Source organism: Salvia hispanica, chromosome 3 (genome assembly GCF_029641045.1).
Source record: "Salvia hispanica isolate PSC_SH4W2 chromosome 3, Shi_PSC_v1, whole genome shotgun sequence".
Taxonomy (NCBI): Eukaryota; Viridiplantae; Streptophyta; class Magnoliopsida; order Lamiales; family Lamiaceae; genus Salvia; species Salvia hispanica.
This window is the reverse complement of record NC_142694.1, coordinates 22,286,313-22,302,880: the sequence shown is the minus strand read 5'-3', so window position 1 is coordinate 22,302,880 and position 16,568 is coordinate 22,286,313. Positions and strand designations below refer to the sequence as shown.

The 16,568-nt window shown below is 34.8% G+C and overlaps 1 protein-coding gene and 1 pseudogene across 2 annotated transcripts; both read right to left on the bottom strand.

The window, feature by feature from the left end:
* Positions 1-1,442: 1,442 nt before the first annotated feature.
* On the bottom strand, positions 1,443-2,146 carry LOC148930378 (uncharacterized; annotated as a pseudogene).
* Positions 2,147-6,770: 4,624 nt separating this feature from the next.
* Positions 6,771-11,365, bottom strand: ERO1 (endoplasmic reticulum oxidoreductins 1). 2 transcript variants are annotated; one of them, XM_048108710.2, is made up of 11 exons: positions 11,245-11,365; positions 10,787-10,950; positions 10,000-10,131; positions 9,591-9,849; positions 9,285-9,395; positions 8,498-8,616; positions 8,228-8,332; positions 7,927-8,129; positions 7,518-7,641; positions 7,223-7,407; positions 6,771-7,143 (listed from the first exon to the last, which is right to left on the bottom strand). In XM_048108710.2, the coding sequence occupies exons 2-11, from the start codon at positions 10,886-10,888 to the stop codon at positions 7,125-7,127; spliced, it is 1,359 nt and encodes a 452-aa protein (XP_047964667.1). In that variant the 5' UTR covers positions 10,889-10,950; positions 11,245-11,365; the 3' UTR covers positions 6,771-7,124. The 2 variants fall into 2 exon arrangements, with proteins under 2 accessions (XP_047964667.1, XP_047964665.1); XM_048108708.2 differs by lacking the exon at positions 11,245-11,365 and having other exon boundaries at positions 10,787-11,229.
* Between the last annotated feature and the right edge of the window lie 5,203 nt (positions 11,366-16,568).

Genomic DNA, 16,568 nt, shown 5'->3' with positions numbered 1-16,568 from the left:
TATAGATATAGATTATATAGATTATAAAGATACAAACTCATGCGTGTCATCAAATATTGGGGTCTTTAAAATAGAGAAATGTGAAGTGACTAGTCACTGACACCAAAATATGGACACACGTTTCCATATTACTTTCAAGTTGGTTAAATTTTGTTAAGTTTTTTCATTATCATCTGTCTTATTTGTCACATTTCACTTTAGGACGTGTTCACCTTCTTTGGAGTGGAAGGTGTAGAAATAAATCTGGACATGATTTGCCAACGTGGGATCCACAGTAATGAAGATTAAATACATGAGTTCAGTTTCCACGTTTTGATTCTGGTTTCCACATAAATCATTATTTTTTAAATAAATATGGCTTATCAATTGCACGAGTTGCCAAAAATGCCCTCATTGAAGAGTGTTCTTGATAATGGATTCATAGCAACTGACAACATCTATCTTCTTCCTCTTCACACACTGGCTCTGATTCAAAATCACCACAATGAACTTCACATAAGGCAAATAACATACCCAAATTACATAAAATTAATCAAAAAATAAATTTTTGGGTATCCAGTTTTTGAAATAGAAATAAAAAACTGACCATTAACATGCAGAAAACTTTGTTCGCGGTCGCTTACTAGTACCATGACGACCCCGAATACAATTGGCTTCGAACGATGTTCTCTACAGGTCAGAAAATCCCCGCACCGGAAGTGGAGGTCATACTCATTTCTTCATCCACTGAGGACGCGATGAACTCGTCGGAAGGCGTAGACTACATGGACGTAGACACCGATGACGATGAAGTGAACTTTTAAGACGCTATTCCAAAACCCATTGTCCGACGCAAACCCTTTGACGAGGACGATCCACCAAACGACATGGACTCTCTCCAAAAACCGAGCATTCACTTCATTGATGTTGCCCCTAGACCTAGCTTTCGGGCACGATATGAGGACACAGTCCCGCAGCGTCCAACTCCCCAATGAGGTATTGGCGCCGCGTTGGAAAATAGTAAGCATCACCGTAAGAGCATCGTCTTGAGGGGGTGGCTATGCTTTATGAATGGACGATCATATTAACTTTTGTGGCACGTTTTGGTTTTTGAAATATGATCCTTTGGTTTAGACTACCTCCCAAGAACATAATGCCCTCAACCGCACTTCACTATATATTTGTGAAAGTGTATTTTTTTTTATTTAGTAATGTTAACCGTACTAAGTAGTAGGGTTTGTCGTTGAAGTTATTCTATGTACGTAGGAGATAAGCTACTATGAAGTCCATGCAAGTCCTTTTTTACCATAATGGAAAGTTAAAACGATTGGACTTATTCTACGTCGAAATAAATTAAGTGCCTCAGTTTAATAGATTTTCTTACTGTCAAATTTGTTGAACAAACAAATGCACCATTGACGCAACAAGAACAAATGTACATAAGCACCCCATTGAAACAAGAACGTACAAAACCATATTAAACCTTCCGTCAAGGGTGAGTTGCAAAATACCCGTTCCCAACATAAACACGACAAACTAAAAATCACGGACATACTTAAAAACATACTAATACGCGAACAATTATGGATTGCGGAACCACACTACTCGTCCATCAGTTTAAGAAGATATCCAAGACGAGCTTCTGCCGGCATACCCATGAACACCTCCAGACGTTGTGGCTTATCCCCAAGAATGTTACATAGTTCATACCTTTGGTTAAGGGTGAGTCCCTTCACATCACCAAGCTTCTCGAACACCGCCTGGCGAGCGTGTCCAATGTAGACCTATAGCCGATCCTTGAGGAAATGGCTTCCAACCTCGTGGTCATCTCAGCATGGAGATTTGCTAGAAATTCCATAAGCATTGCGTCCGAGGTCGTCGCTTTACGTTTGACACCTCCGGTCTTCGCAACAGAAGTTTGCTTGTCGCTGTATTCGGGTACTTGAGGATCTACCAACAGGTCGTTGTCGTGCACATTAGAATCCACTTGATGATCTTCGTCGTAGCCGGCATGCGAATCACTCTCGTCACACTGACTTCCTCCACCCAAAGTGGACCGAACCCGCACAGCAGCATCGAACACAGTCTCAGCTCCGGCTGCAGTGGCAAGATCTTTGCCGAAAATCAGCTTCCACGTTTCCCAGAGGGGCCAAGAATTGTTACGCATGAACTTCGCCTTGGGTGGTCAAGCTTCACAGAAAGATACCAAATGTCAACACACAAAGTCTCAACGAAATAAGGACGTGTATCACAGATTCATTCGCTAACCTGAACAACGTGTTCCCATTGATCGTCGTCGATGTCTATCTTGTAGTCACCGTTGACGTTAAACCCAACACTGGTCCTAGCAACGCCATTATTTTAGACACAATGTGAGGAGTGCCCTTCACATCAGTTGTTGGAAACTCCTGCCTTATGCTGTCCTCACACTTTTGGAGGTAACCTGTCTGGAAATCGTCATCCGACTTCCACCCTAAAGCCACCAGTTCGGCCAAAGTCGCAGCCAGGATTTCTTCCTCACGTGGGATCCACATTCTACGCGTGCGATCACCCTTCTTATATTTCCTGTGGGATTTTTGCGGGTTACCTGTATAAGCAAACCCAACACACACAATGTCAGTAATATTGGTTCGAGCTTAAACTTCTGAAAAAGGTAAACATACCTCCGGGAGCGCCACCACCTGCATTGCCATCACCTACGACACCAGTGCTCTGCGTCACAATAACCTGCACGTAATGGTAATTGGAACAACAAGCATCAACAACTATATCCGAGTAGATGAAAGAAGTGAGACCATGGTGTTTGTTATCATTAGCACTCACCAACGACGGCTGTGTACACAATAATGGAGGTGTGGGTACTATTTATAATAGTTAAAAAAGGCGCGCAAACTGAAAACTTTTTGGAGGGGAAATTAAATTTTTTTCAACAACTTGGTGCCTATAAATGTAATAAACGAGGTTAAAACCGAAATACCCAAACTATAATGAGGATATATATGGAAATGCATGCATAATTAAAAGTCAACTATCACATCATCTCAAATCTCGTCCACAATTAAGGATCAACAAACGGATGCATTCATATAGTGATATATAGACTACAAGGTTTCTTACTTTCTTTACAGCAGTGATGGTGTACATTCATGTGCATGTTCATTGAATATATACTACTATGTGATGTGTATGAGTATGTAGGTGTTACATATATAATTTTCCTTCTAACTCTGTCCCTCAATATGTGTCTTATTTTAACCCGACACAAGTTTTAAGAAATGTTTAAAAAAAGTGATTTGAAAAAATAAATGGATTAATAACAAGAGTGATGATAAACAATCAAATTTTGTACAACCAAAATAGGTTATATTAATAATTTGATGTATTAATTGTATATTAAAATAATAAATGTAGTAAGTAGACAAGTTAAAAAGATTTATTAGCTTTTAACCTCATTTTTTATTTATATTTGAATTTCCTTTCTATTGTTTTTAAAATTTGAATTAAAGTATACACTAATTACATTTATGGTTCCAAAAAAGTAAAAAGTTATACACAAATCATAAATATATGACCACAATATTATGCACTTTCCATGAACTATATATGCATCCATATATATTAATTAAATGCATAAATAAACCTATTTTTTTTCAAATAAACTAGTTTTTTGTTGTACAAAATTTGGTCACATAGATTTGTTGCAACAACAACAACAACAACAACAACAACAACAACAACAACAACAACAACAATAATAATAATAATAATAATAATAATAATAATAATAATAATAATAATAATAATAATAATAATAATGTTGCATTGAGATATGTGTTTGCATGGTAGTTACAACATTTCAACAAAGTTTGAGTATGCATTGAGTTGACATGGTAAGAGATTTGTCTTTTTCCCATGAAATATTGAGTATTTTTAACAAGACAAAATATAAATAGGAATGCAGTAAATTGATATTACTTTCCAGTATATAATTTCAGTTACAAATTCTCTCCGTCTTGGATACACATTATTTAAGGAATATAACTTTGAAAAAGGATTAGACAGAGACAAAATTAGGATTTAGATATAGATACATACTCTACTAAAATTGGATACACTTTTTTAAGAAGGACTTGTATAATTTTAAATAACTAATAATTTCCAGCATTTTTAAAGAGGGAGTTGAACGTTGTGTACCGATATAATGATTATGGATTCGTTGCGTGCGTATAATGATTAATCGATAATACATAACTAAATAAACAATGAAATAGTTTGTATCATAAATGACATAAATTATTTATTTACTATTATAGATTCGTTGCGTGTGTATAATGATTACTTGATAATATATATCGGCATAAACAATGAAATAGTTTGTATGTTAAAAGACATAAATTATTTATTTTTTATTATAGATTCGTTGAGAGTGTATAACGATTACTCAATAATATATAACGATATATCCAAATATTATATACATTCTTTTATCTTGAAATTAGACAGGTTATTATATGGCCAGGGCCAATGGACAACTAATAACAATGCAAATGCTGAAACTAGGTTTATGTCAAAAAAGTCGTCCGACAATGTTTGATGATAACAAACATTTTCCATCATTTGTCAGTTAACTAATTTGTAGGTCATAAAAGTTTTTGATCATCCAACGACACATAACGACATGATATACTCTTCCTATTTTGGAATTAATGTGTATATAGAAAAGGTCACCCAACAACATTTAAGCAATAAATGATTATTTCTCTTATTCTACCATGAAAGAACACCGACCAGAACGAATGACGATTCCTAACTATCCAATTTTAGTCCAATATGTTTTAACCCAGTATGATGAATATGATGATATAAAATAAAATACGTAAATTAAATAATAGTCCCTCCGTCCCCTATTCGGAGTCACACTTCCGTTTCTGCACTCTTTTATAAAAATGATACTCCCTCAGTCCCGGCTAAACACATTGCTTAGCCGGCACGGGATTTTAGGAGTTTATTGGTTAAAGTGTTTAATTGGAGAGAAAGAAGGTGGTGTGTAAGTATTAAAGTAGAGAGAGAAAAAAATATGGATATTTTAATAAGAGTGAGAAAAAGTGGTTGAGTGTATTAATTGAAGAGAGAAAGTTACTAAAAAAGGAAATGTGTCATCTTAGTTGGGACAAACTAAAAAGGAAAACATGTCATTTTAAGCGAGACGAAGGGAGTAATAAATAGTTGAAGTGGAGAAATGGTAAAGTAAGAGAGAGAATAATGTAGAGAAAACTTCTCTCTCTTACTTTACCATTTCTCCATTTCAACTATTTATTACTCCCTCCGTCCCAAGGAAGATGACCCCTTTCTTTAGCGGCACGAGATTTTATGCAGTTATATTTTGTGTGTTAAGAGGAGAGAGTAAAGTAAGAGAGGGAATAAAGTAGAGATAAAGGTGTTTCCATTTTAAGTAATGGGTCATCTTAGTTGGGACAAACCAAAAAGGAAAGTTGGTCATCTTCAATGAGACGGAGGGAGTATCATTTTTATAAAACGAGTGCAGAAACGGAAGTGTGACTCCTAATATGGGATGGAGGGAGTAATGATATAAGTAGTAGGTAAAAGAAAGTAAAATTAGTTGACAATTACTCCCTCCGTCTCTGAAAATTTGACAAAATGAAGTGATGGCCTAATTAAATGGTGTAATAAGCACATTAAATGATGTATAAACTATTTGAATGAAGTATGTGTAGAAACATTTAAAATCATACTGCAATGAAGTAAATACCTTATCCAATGAAGTAATAACATTTTTGAATGAAGTGATAAACCTACTGGAATGAATATTTTTTAAAGTGAATAAAGTAAAAAACTTAGTTCAAACCTATTGGAAGTAAGTAAAAACATACTATAATTTCAAGGTATTACGTACCACAATGAAGTAATAAACCTACTACAATGAAGTAAAGTGGGCTTGTAATAAAGACCGAAATAATTTACACAGTAGCACATCTCATCAGAAAACTAGATCTAATGGTCCTAATTTGATCTCTAGTTCGATCTTTAAAATTAGTTCGACATTGATCACAACTCTACAGACTACATAGTTTCTTCTTTCTTTTGCAATTATATTTTCTATGTAAAGAATGGCTAACAAGTATTGTAATACTCACATTTTACAATTCTAATATAGTATTCACTGCGTCTCGATTAAGATTACACATTTCTTAGTCGTCACGAGATTTTTGGAGTTTTTAGTTAATGGGTGAAATTGGAGAGAGAAAAGTAAGGTGTAAGTATTAACTAGAGAGAAAAATATTTTAAATATTCACCCAATTTGCTATATTCATCGTGTGTGAGAATTCACATCCTCTATGTCTTCCGTTTTTATCAGTTAGTAAGGTGTAGTTTGTCATTAAAATAGCTAATTTTTTCTAAAAATAGAAACATGTCATTTTAAATGGGACAAAACAAAAGGAAAAGTGTATCGTCTTAGTTGGGACAGAGGAAATAAAAGATAAAGACCATTTAAATTCTAATAAATTTTTAGATTGGCTATATCTACAATATTCAGTACTACATCTGTTAGCCATTAGGAGTCATATTTCACTTTTTACTATAAACGAATATATAAACTTCAAATTCCACTAACTTATTTCATTTGTTTTTTATTATGAAATCAATATCTTTTTCCATCCACACTTTTTTTTATATATTTTAAAACCTGTGTCGAACTCAAATGGAAATACTTGAACTATACATGTATGTGCATCGGGTCGAGTGTTCACTAGTTTCACTTAAATTGCCACTTTATCACCAAATAGTCAAATACTATATATTCGAGCACGCAAATCTGAAAAAGGAATAAGTCGCTGAAAATGGTAAATACAATTTGCTTCTACCAAGGGTTTTTAATTGCTGGCTACTCTCTTCATTACAAAACATACTATTCTTCCGAAGCCTCCCCAATTTGGGACAACAAAACACTAAAAAACAAGAAATATGATTGCTGGTAAAAATGTTTTTTAGGTTGTCAAAAAAGTTACAGCCTCTTCTCTAAAAGCTTGTCATTTTTAATAAGATGGGTCAACGACAGCGGCTCGATCTGTATTATGTATAAATGCTCGATAACAGCTTCCAAAATTCATACAAACTATGCCCAGCTACAGTGGAAGGATCATCCTGGGGGAAACAAGTCTAGTTCAGACAAACATATCATCCGAAGATAAAAGACAAATGTATATGGAGATAAGGTACTTACCGAATCCTTCCTACTGCCAGCTGTGCTCTTTCTAGTAAACTAATTTCTTGCACTGAAGGCTCTGATGTAAACTCCTCCACAGTCTTTTCAACTGAAGGACCGATTTCATTGACAAGTTTAACAGATTCTGAGAGTCGATGAAGAAGGTTCACTAAAGCAATCACTTCATTTCTTTGCAGTTGCAGCTGCAAGAGAGATCCAATCAGCATTAATTCTCGAAAAATGTTTCACCTAGCAAGATACATGAGCCGATCTTGAATAACATATATATGTCTCTAAGTTGTATTAAACTTACTGGTTTGTTTGGATGATTTTTACTATCAACGGAGAAAAGAATTTTCAGGGCAGTTCCAAGACCAAGGATCTGAAGTTTACCCCAAAGACGACATTTCTCGCATCCAACACAATCCATCAGACCGCTAAAATATACACAATAATAGCAGCAAGTTAGCATAAAAAGCATAAAAAAAATCGAGTATGCACGGTAACAAACACAAAAGTAGAAATGATGAAAAATGAGTTGCCAATATCTAAATATAATTTCACCTTCCAAGACAAGTATCCTAATTCTAGTAACCTCAGGTTCAAAACTCCACCCTTAAAGTAAAAATTGCTGAATTTTGCGCAAACAAGACTAGCGATAGAGTTTGATTCACATAAGGATATTAGGTAGATGCTACTCGACAAGTAATGTTGTTACAAACCTGATGTTCCTGAAGTTCTTTTGAATCTCAAGCTTCAACTCCGGCCCACTTTGTCCTTGCCACAATTTAGCTTCATCAAACGGGAGTGGACATGCAGCCTGTAGTTTTGGGTTGTACAGTAGCTGGCGCATTAAAGACTGTGCTTTCAGGTCCTCCTCGAGATTACCAGTATTGTATTCAGCCTGCTCCAAGTAATTTGCAGCCTGCATCACGTGAAGCCAGACGAAACACAAAAAATGTGTCGATACAAACCAGTATATCTTACACCTTATTAATCAAGATGAAATTGTGAAAGGCTTACTTTTGTCACAGCTCGGAGAACAAACATGAAAGTGAAGTATAAATTTCTCACACGATCAGGATACCTCAACACACGATCATACATCAGCTCCAAATTTCTACCCCACTGGAATAGCAATGAATTTATTAGGTTTCTAGTCTGTGCTGGTTTTCATGAAAAAGGCTGTTCGTTTAACTATGTAATACTATCAGAAGAATTTGAATCTTTGAAGAAAACCAAGTAAAATGTGATTCTAAATAAGAATACAAGAATAAAGGAGAAGACAGAAACCTTATTTCTAGCTTCATCGAGCAGATACTCAGCGGCAATATGAATTGAAATTGAGGAGTGAAGGCCAGAAATTAGCTTGTATAAAACTTTTTTCTCCTGGCAAATCTCTCCTGATTGATCTGGAAAACATAAAAGAAATAAACTGGTTTAGACGACCTTCAAATTGCCAAATATACAGCATCATAAAAAGTATAATGCTCTTCTCAAATTAATAAATATATGACTAGGAGTAGAAAACAACTATTTTATTCATTTATTTACTGATTTTTTTTAAAGAGGATCAATAATGGTTTTCCATCGACCCCATGATGACTCGAACGCCCGACCTAATGGATGGAGGAGAAGCATATTACCATCGTCTATTTATTTATTGAAAAACTTATAGATAAATTATTTTCCAAAACAAGAAAAGTGGAAAATTTACTATTGAAATTCACATCAAGCAGCTCATAGTTATTCTATCTGCTGAAAAAGGAAAAATAAATGAAGAATGACTAAGAAATAAAGTTATGATGTAGGCATGTATGTTATATGTCCATCCAAAGTCTCTAATCAAATTTGTAATCAGGAATGACTGATGAGGAAAAATATTTAACATGCTAACACACGGCCCAACTCAGAAAACAATAACTTTCTCCTGGAGACATTGGTAGCTTCTCAATGAGACAAACAACATAGATAGACTGCAAGGAGTTTGAAACATCTGGGAAGAAACAGTGATAGTAGGCATTAACATCTAAAGTAAATAGCATCCCATTGCAGTATATCTTAAAGGCAAGAAACTGACATTTTGGACAGTTTTCTGAGTATATAGCATCCCATATTCTTCTAGCTGAAGGTCCAGTATAGCCAGTATACCTCTCGGGATTCAGTTGCAGATTAACATATGTCATCCCACCTGCAAGTCAGAGAACATCAATCAGGGCACGGATCATTCTTATACAAATATCAAAACAATTATTGAATGAGGATAAGACATCTGCATCTGGAATAATACAAGTATAATCAGTGCAAACAGAAAAATAATTTCCAGTAAAGAAAAAGAATTAATACAATAAATATGCAGATAAAAAATAAAGTTGCAAGTAATTACTGTTATCAGTCTCGTCATCAAGGGTCCATGGATTATCAACTTCTATCCAGCCCCTGAAGGCCTTAGAATCCAGAGTACGGTCAACGGCTGCCTGTGGCTTCCCCTCTTGGCATTTTAGGTCATCAGATGACAAACCATACTGAATCGGCCGCTTGAAAAGTTCTGGAAATTCATTTTCTGGACATTCACATACACTGCAATCACGCAACTTGCACATACCATCATCAGGCCAAAAGGGGCAGTCGCACCACAACTTAACCTGTCATGTTTTACCAAGTAAAGTATTAAACGGATCCCTTATTACGGATGACAACCCAAACAAAAGTGATATGTTATATTTACATTCAATTATTGGAGCCCTAACAAGACCGAACCCAAACAAGTTCGAACATTTAGATTAATAGCTAACCTTAAAGTATCGAAAAAATGGAGTCCTAACAAGATCTTGTAGTAAAGGGTGCAGTACACCCTCATTAAGACTATCCACCGTCTCATAATCACAACAGCAGTCCTCAACAATACCAGTATACTTTCGAGCATCCTGCATAATTAGCAAGTAAAAGAATGAAGACTTAGTCCTCCTTGATCCAGCAATTGTGTACATGAATGTCCTCTGCCTACATGATTATAGATAAACATGAGCATGTAATGCAGTATGCAGCCAACCAATTATGCATCCTGCATAATGCAGTATACATGATATAAGGATATGTCGATCTTTCGTAAAGTTAATTTGCAGAAAAAATCCCGATCGCATAACTGGATCGCAAAAGCTTGGTATAGACAAACATGAAAGGAAACGAATTATCATGATTGATAGTACAAAATAGTGCAAACAGCTCACGACTACTTAACACTAGAATCAAGATTTATACTGCTCAATTATTCAAGATTGGCATGCATTACAGAAAGAGAGGTTTTACGATAGACAATATCAGAAGAAATTAAAGATAGTGGCAGAAAGATTTCTCCATGAAAAATCAATTTAAGGAATTGAATAAATCATGTTCAATTGTATTAACAAGATTTCCCCATTTCTTCAGTTGCAATCTTTCGCAGTGGATTACTCTATCCATCACTCCCAACCATTTCACAGATTTCCACCTCGAAAATTTCGTCACACACAATTCCACCATTTCCGATATAAACAAGAATGGGGAAACTACAAAATACACAAAGAGGAAAACGAAGAGAACCTGAGAACAATGGCAAGACTTGTGAATTTGAGAATGATTGTACGTCATAGCAATGGCCACAACCACCACCAAAGCTGCCCCAATTGCTGCCAATTTCGTCATTCCACCTTTCCCCTCTTTCGATTTTTTCAAGTGTTTCTTCTTACCAACACCAACAGCTTTAGCTTCGGCCATCGAAATTCCAATAAGCACAATAATTACACGCGAATTTACAGCTAATAAGATACGTAAAATTTCTACGCGGCTAAAATACAAAACCCTGGGAAATTCCACAAAATCCACCACGAATCAGAAATTAAAAGAAGCAATTTTGGAGAGAAAATATATAGAAACGATAGGATTCGGGATTCATAGTGAAATCCGATCCCACAAATTTGCTGGGTTTTTTTAGTTGCAGGAGTCAATAGCAGAACAGGGAATTGAAAACGTAAACGGTTTTTTAGATGGGGAACCCACACCTTCTGCGGCGGCGCGTGTCCTACAATCAAAGGAGAGTACGGTATGTGGCTAGTTCTTGTGGCGCGTGGTTTATTTTGGTGGGGATTCACGCGAGAGGCAACGCCGACTTATTAAGATTCATTAACGCGGCAAATATTACTAGCAAACGTGACGCCGTTGCAGCCAATAAGAGCTCTCCATTTTGTCACGTAGACTTTGTTTTCATGAATCTCTATATTTATTACGGTTTATTATATAATTTAGGAGCAATCTCATATTAAATATTTAATCCTACTTTTATTATAATTAATAACAAATTTTTGTATTTTTCTTGTATTTTCTAATTCTATTATGCCATTTTTATCCATCGACCAATAATATTTGTACTACTTTTGTTAATGGATTCAACATTCCACTAACTTTATCTCACTCATATTTTATTATGTAAAACTAATACTCTCTTCATCCCATTTAAAATGTAAAATTTTCCTTTCTAAGTTGTCCTGAGCATTTCCTAAAATGGAAATAACATCGTCTCTACTTTTCAGTCTCTCTTACTTTACTCTCTTTTTATTAACTCACAAACATGCATAAAATCTTTTTGCATGTCTATTGGGACGAGGGGTGTATATAAAAGTAGGACCAATCTTCCACTAATTTTTCAACCAACTTTCTACTGCATTTCTTAAAACTCGTGTCAGGTCAAAACTTCTCTTGTATTGGTGGACAAAGGGAGTATATAATCAAAATGATACTCTTAAAGTAAGAGAGACGATGAGAAGAGTAGTTAAAATAATGTTAGTAGATTGTGAGACCTATATTATGATTAATGTTTAATGGTGGGCTCTAGTGGTATAAATTGTAAATAAATTGATGTATATGGATAATGAGTTAGGGACAAATTTCTATAAACGGAAATGAGATAATTTTATGAGACGGGTGAAAAAGGAAAATGTCCTTATTTTTATGGGATGGGGGGAATATGTTAAGTGAAGAGAATAAAGTAAAAGATATGAAATACAATAGAGATAAAAGTTTTTCTATTGTTAGTATTGAGTCATCTTAGTTGAGACAAATAAAAAAGAAAACTGTATTATCTTCGGTGGGACGTAGGAAGTACATAATCGTTTTCTATTTATGTTAATTTTGTAAACTATTTATATGCACTCCTTAAGTAAACATTGGTTGACTTGTTTATTGTCAAACAATGTAGGGAGCTTCCAATAGTTAAAACTATTAGAGCGACTTGGAGAAGGAACAATTCGACTGCAAACTTTGGAAAGGTTGTTGATGAAAGGTGGTTTTGAGCATATGCATGAAGTCCATCTAATCGGGTCATTCGAGTATCATCGGGTATAATCAATAATTAAAGCTACCCGACTCCAACCTTGATTTTATGGGAAATGAGCGTCAGGTCGGCAATCAACCGATACCCGCTACATGTCTAATTCGTCCAATGGACGTCGCAAATTCCCAAATGATGTTAGATTTTTGTCATGATGTTGCATATGATCACATCCAATGCATATTTAATTATATACTGTGTTATGTAAAAAATAATAATCATTGCATCTCGTAAAAATAAATTATTTAAGGAAAAAATAAGAAAGAATGAAAAAAAATTATTGACATCGTAGTGGATAGTGGACCCATAATAATAAAGTAAATAAATTATTTAAGGAAAAAATAAGAGAGAATGAAAAAAAATTATTGACATCGTAGTGGATGGTGGACCCATAATAATAAAGTAAAAAAGAAAGAGAATTTTTTTTCATAAATAAATATGATCACAATTTAATATATATTTAATTATAAATATATCTTAACTAAATATATATGCAAATACTTTTAAAATGAGAATTTTTCATTAAAAAAAATATACTATCCAAACTTAAAAATTTACATAATCGAATTTTAAAAACTAGGGTTCTCAAATTTTCCTAGAGAGTTTTTTAATATTTTGCAGTGCATTTTCAATTACTGATTCTCATTTAGATGCGTCTTTCTTGCTTGCTTTATATAACACATTCTGAAATACGAACTCGTTTATTTTAAAATGTTGTCATCATTTGGGAAATCTCATGCTTCCCTAGGAAAGACGAGTTCACTTTTTTAAATTGTTGTCATCGTTAGGAGCGGCCGTCCGACGGGGTTGCATTACATCCCCCTTGAAAATGATCGGTCGTCGTTGAATCGCCGGCCGCCCGGCAAATTTTGCGGCTGACATTGCGGCCACGGCCGCGCAATTGAGTCCCGATTGAGTCGGGCACATGTTTTAAGAAAGTTTTTGAGTGTGTAATAAATAAATATTGTAGTGGATGTTGGGACCCACTTTTAATTGAGTGTGTAATAAATAAATGTTGTAGTGGACGTCGGGATCCACTTTTAACACTTTTTTACTTACTTTGTAGACATTTTTTATTAGTTTATCCCAACCGAGACTCCTAAAGCAGGATGCAAAATTGATCAACCGGGACTCCTAAAGCTGGACAGAGGGAGTATGTTTTTTTAAAAAAAATATTTTTGTCCAATTAATTTTAGTCTAGTCCAATTAAAGTATACAAACAATTGATAAAATTAAGTGATTTGTGGCTGTGGCGTGGCTGGACAAGTTTTTATTTATGGCTGTGCTGCTGATTAGGCGGATAAGTTTTTGTGGTTGTGCTGACAAGGAGAACAAGTTTTTGAGGCTGTGGCGTGGCTGTTCCACCTTATTGTGGACACTCTTAAAACAGTAATGTCAGATGATGGGATGATGAAATAATGAGTTGATGTGGAACTTGAAAGTTGATATTGTGGGATCGAATGGAAAAGTGTATAATGAAGATTGAATAAGCCTAATGAATGTGCCACATGAAATTTAAAAATACAAAAAACCCTGAAACTTAATATTTTTTAATTAAAAGTCGCAATCCATTGGGCCGACCCGCAACCCGTTTAGCCTGTTTTGTATTCAGGTTTCAAAATTACAGCCGTAACTCACTGATTTATCGGACTATTCGGCTGACTCATGAGTTTCGGGTTGGATTGACATCCTTGACTAAATATGAAATTAGACGTCTTAATATATGAATCTTTACTAAATTCTAGATTTGAATATGAAATAAAAACATTGTCCCTAAATTGTATTCATACTTTACGTAGCTGCCAATTAATTCTAAATTAACAACATTAGATGTGAAGTAGAATCAGTGAATAATGTTGTTTAGATGTCCTTACTGAAAAAAACCATTAAATGAGCCCATTGAAATTTATACATAATGGAGTATAGCATAATTTCAAAATGTAAGAAGCATTGACTACAATTAATGTCTTAAAAGTGTACTGGAGCATGGAGGGGTAATTTAGAATAGGGATGCAATCGAGTCGGTCCACTGGGTTTAGGGCCAACTCTATTCAGGTTGCGGGTCAATCGGGTGCGAGCTAGTCGGGTTGTGATTTTTTTCTGGTTATAAAAGTTCGACCCTAACCCTAAAAGCTCGGGCTTCGGACTAGCCCAACGCGTTAATCGGGTCGCTACCGATAATATTAATATGCGATCAATCCAATAAATATCGATGAAAATTAGTTATATTCATAAAATGTAAAATATTTAATTATGATAAATTTGAATACTGTATGCTTAATCAATCATAAACATGATTAAATACTAACATTTGAGATATTTCGTGAAATTTTAATGCATGTTTTAGAAATTTAAATATTTTTTTAGTGAATTTGAAGTTTTAATTTATTAATCAATTATTATATTAATAAAATTCAAATATATAATTTGTATATTTAATATAAAATTGAAGCTTTATTTTTTAGTTATATATATTATAAAATTAATCAATGAAGTGTCGAATTAGAAGTAAAAAATAGAATAATAGAAATTTTTTCGGGTTTTCGGGCCAGCCCATCGGATTTTTGGGCCTGGCCCTACCGGATTGCGGGTTAATCGGGTGCAGACTAATTGAGTTTTAATTTTATCGGGCTATAAATTTCCAACCCTAACTCAAAAAATTTGGCGGGTTATTCGGACCAGGCCACAGATTGCGGGCTATACATTGCCATCGCTAGTTTAGAATAAGAAATACTCTATCCCACTACAAGTGAGGCGTTTCATTTTGGCCGTTGTTTTACGAAAATGATAATAAATAGTTAAAGTAGAGAAAAAGTAAAATAAGAGAGAGAATAATATACAAGAGAGTCGTATAGACATTATTATCTTACTTACTTTACTTTATCTCTACTCTAACTATTTATTATTATTTTTGCAAAACAACGTTCGATTTGGAGCGTCTCACTTATAGCGGGACGGAGAGGGAGTAGTACTTCATCCCACCCGCTCAAGATATCCACATTCTTTAGTTGCACGAGATTTTTAGAAGGGGTTGTTAGGTGGAGTTAGCAGAGAAAAAAATATAATTAAATGTTTCAACGAGGAAAGAGAGGAAAGCGAGATTTATTTCCAATTATAGAATGTGGACATCTAGGACAAACTAAAAAGAAATGGACAAATATGATTCATCATTCTGCCTCTGTGTCTAAATTACAACACTTCTTCTACGAAAACTTAAGATTTTTTCTTGATCTCTTCCAAGGCATGGATTTCCACTTACCTTCTTGTTTGTTTTCTTTTGAGAATCGAGGATTTTTTTATCTCTACAGATTGTGGCTTTAAAAATTTTGAATTAGAGAGTCTATAAAAGTTAGCATCTTCAATCTGATCAATATTATTAAACTTCTAGGTCCGCTGTGGGTTCGCGGGACATAACTGTTGCTGTTCGGCAATTGCAGCCTCGGCTGCTCGGGTTCGAGGGCTGCAGCCGTGAACGACCTTAAAGCTAAGTCCTTTGGGTCGTGGATTGAACTTCTAGTCTTGATTTAAAAACAGCTCCTTTCATTCTCTGTGTTCTCTCTTCAACTTTTCTTATATTTGGTGTGAATTTGGACGTGATTTGTGAAGTGAAGGAGTTGTGATCATGAAAAGAAAGAAATTGTGTGTGCAAGTTGCCGTGGGATTTTCTTTTGGAAACTAGGAGTTGTGAGGCATTTTACAAGAAGTAATAGGGATTTAAATTTGTCAATTGAATTTGTGTCATTTGATCTGCAGATTGTTGAATCGGAGAGTCACGCTGGAAGAAGAACAGGCGCCACTGTATAGGAGGAGGAAAATTTGGGCTTACAACAAGAAAATATTTGAAGCAATGGGCTTGACATATTATTTGATGAGTTCACATAAAATATAAATTGATGTACTTCTACTAGCGAAAATATAATTGTTAGGCCCAAAAGATTATCATTTGATTTTGACAAGCCCAAATACGAAGGAAATTCCTCTTGCTCGACAATAAAAATT

Bases quoted from the DNA above. Each gene is read 5' to 3' on its own strand.
- ERO1 (XM_048108708.2), bottom strand. From the start codon at position 10,960: ATGGCCGAAGCTAAAGCTGTTGGTGTTGGTAAGAAGAAACACTTGAAA. The intron at 8,130-8,227 runs GTAAGCCTTTCA...CACGTGATGCAG, and splicing joins TTCTCCGAGCTGTGACAAAA to GCTGCAAATTACTTGGAGCA. The intron at 7,642-7,926 runs GTTTGTAACAAC...TGTATATTTTAG, and splicing joins AAGAACTTCAGGAACATCAG to CGGTCTGATGGATTGTGTTG.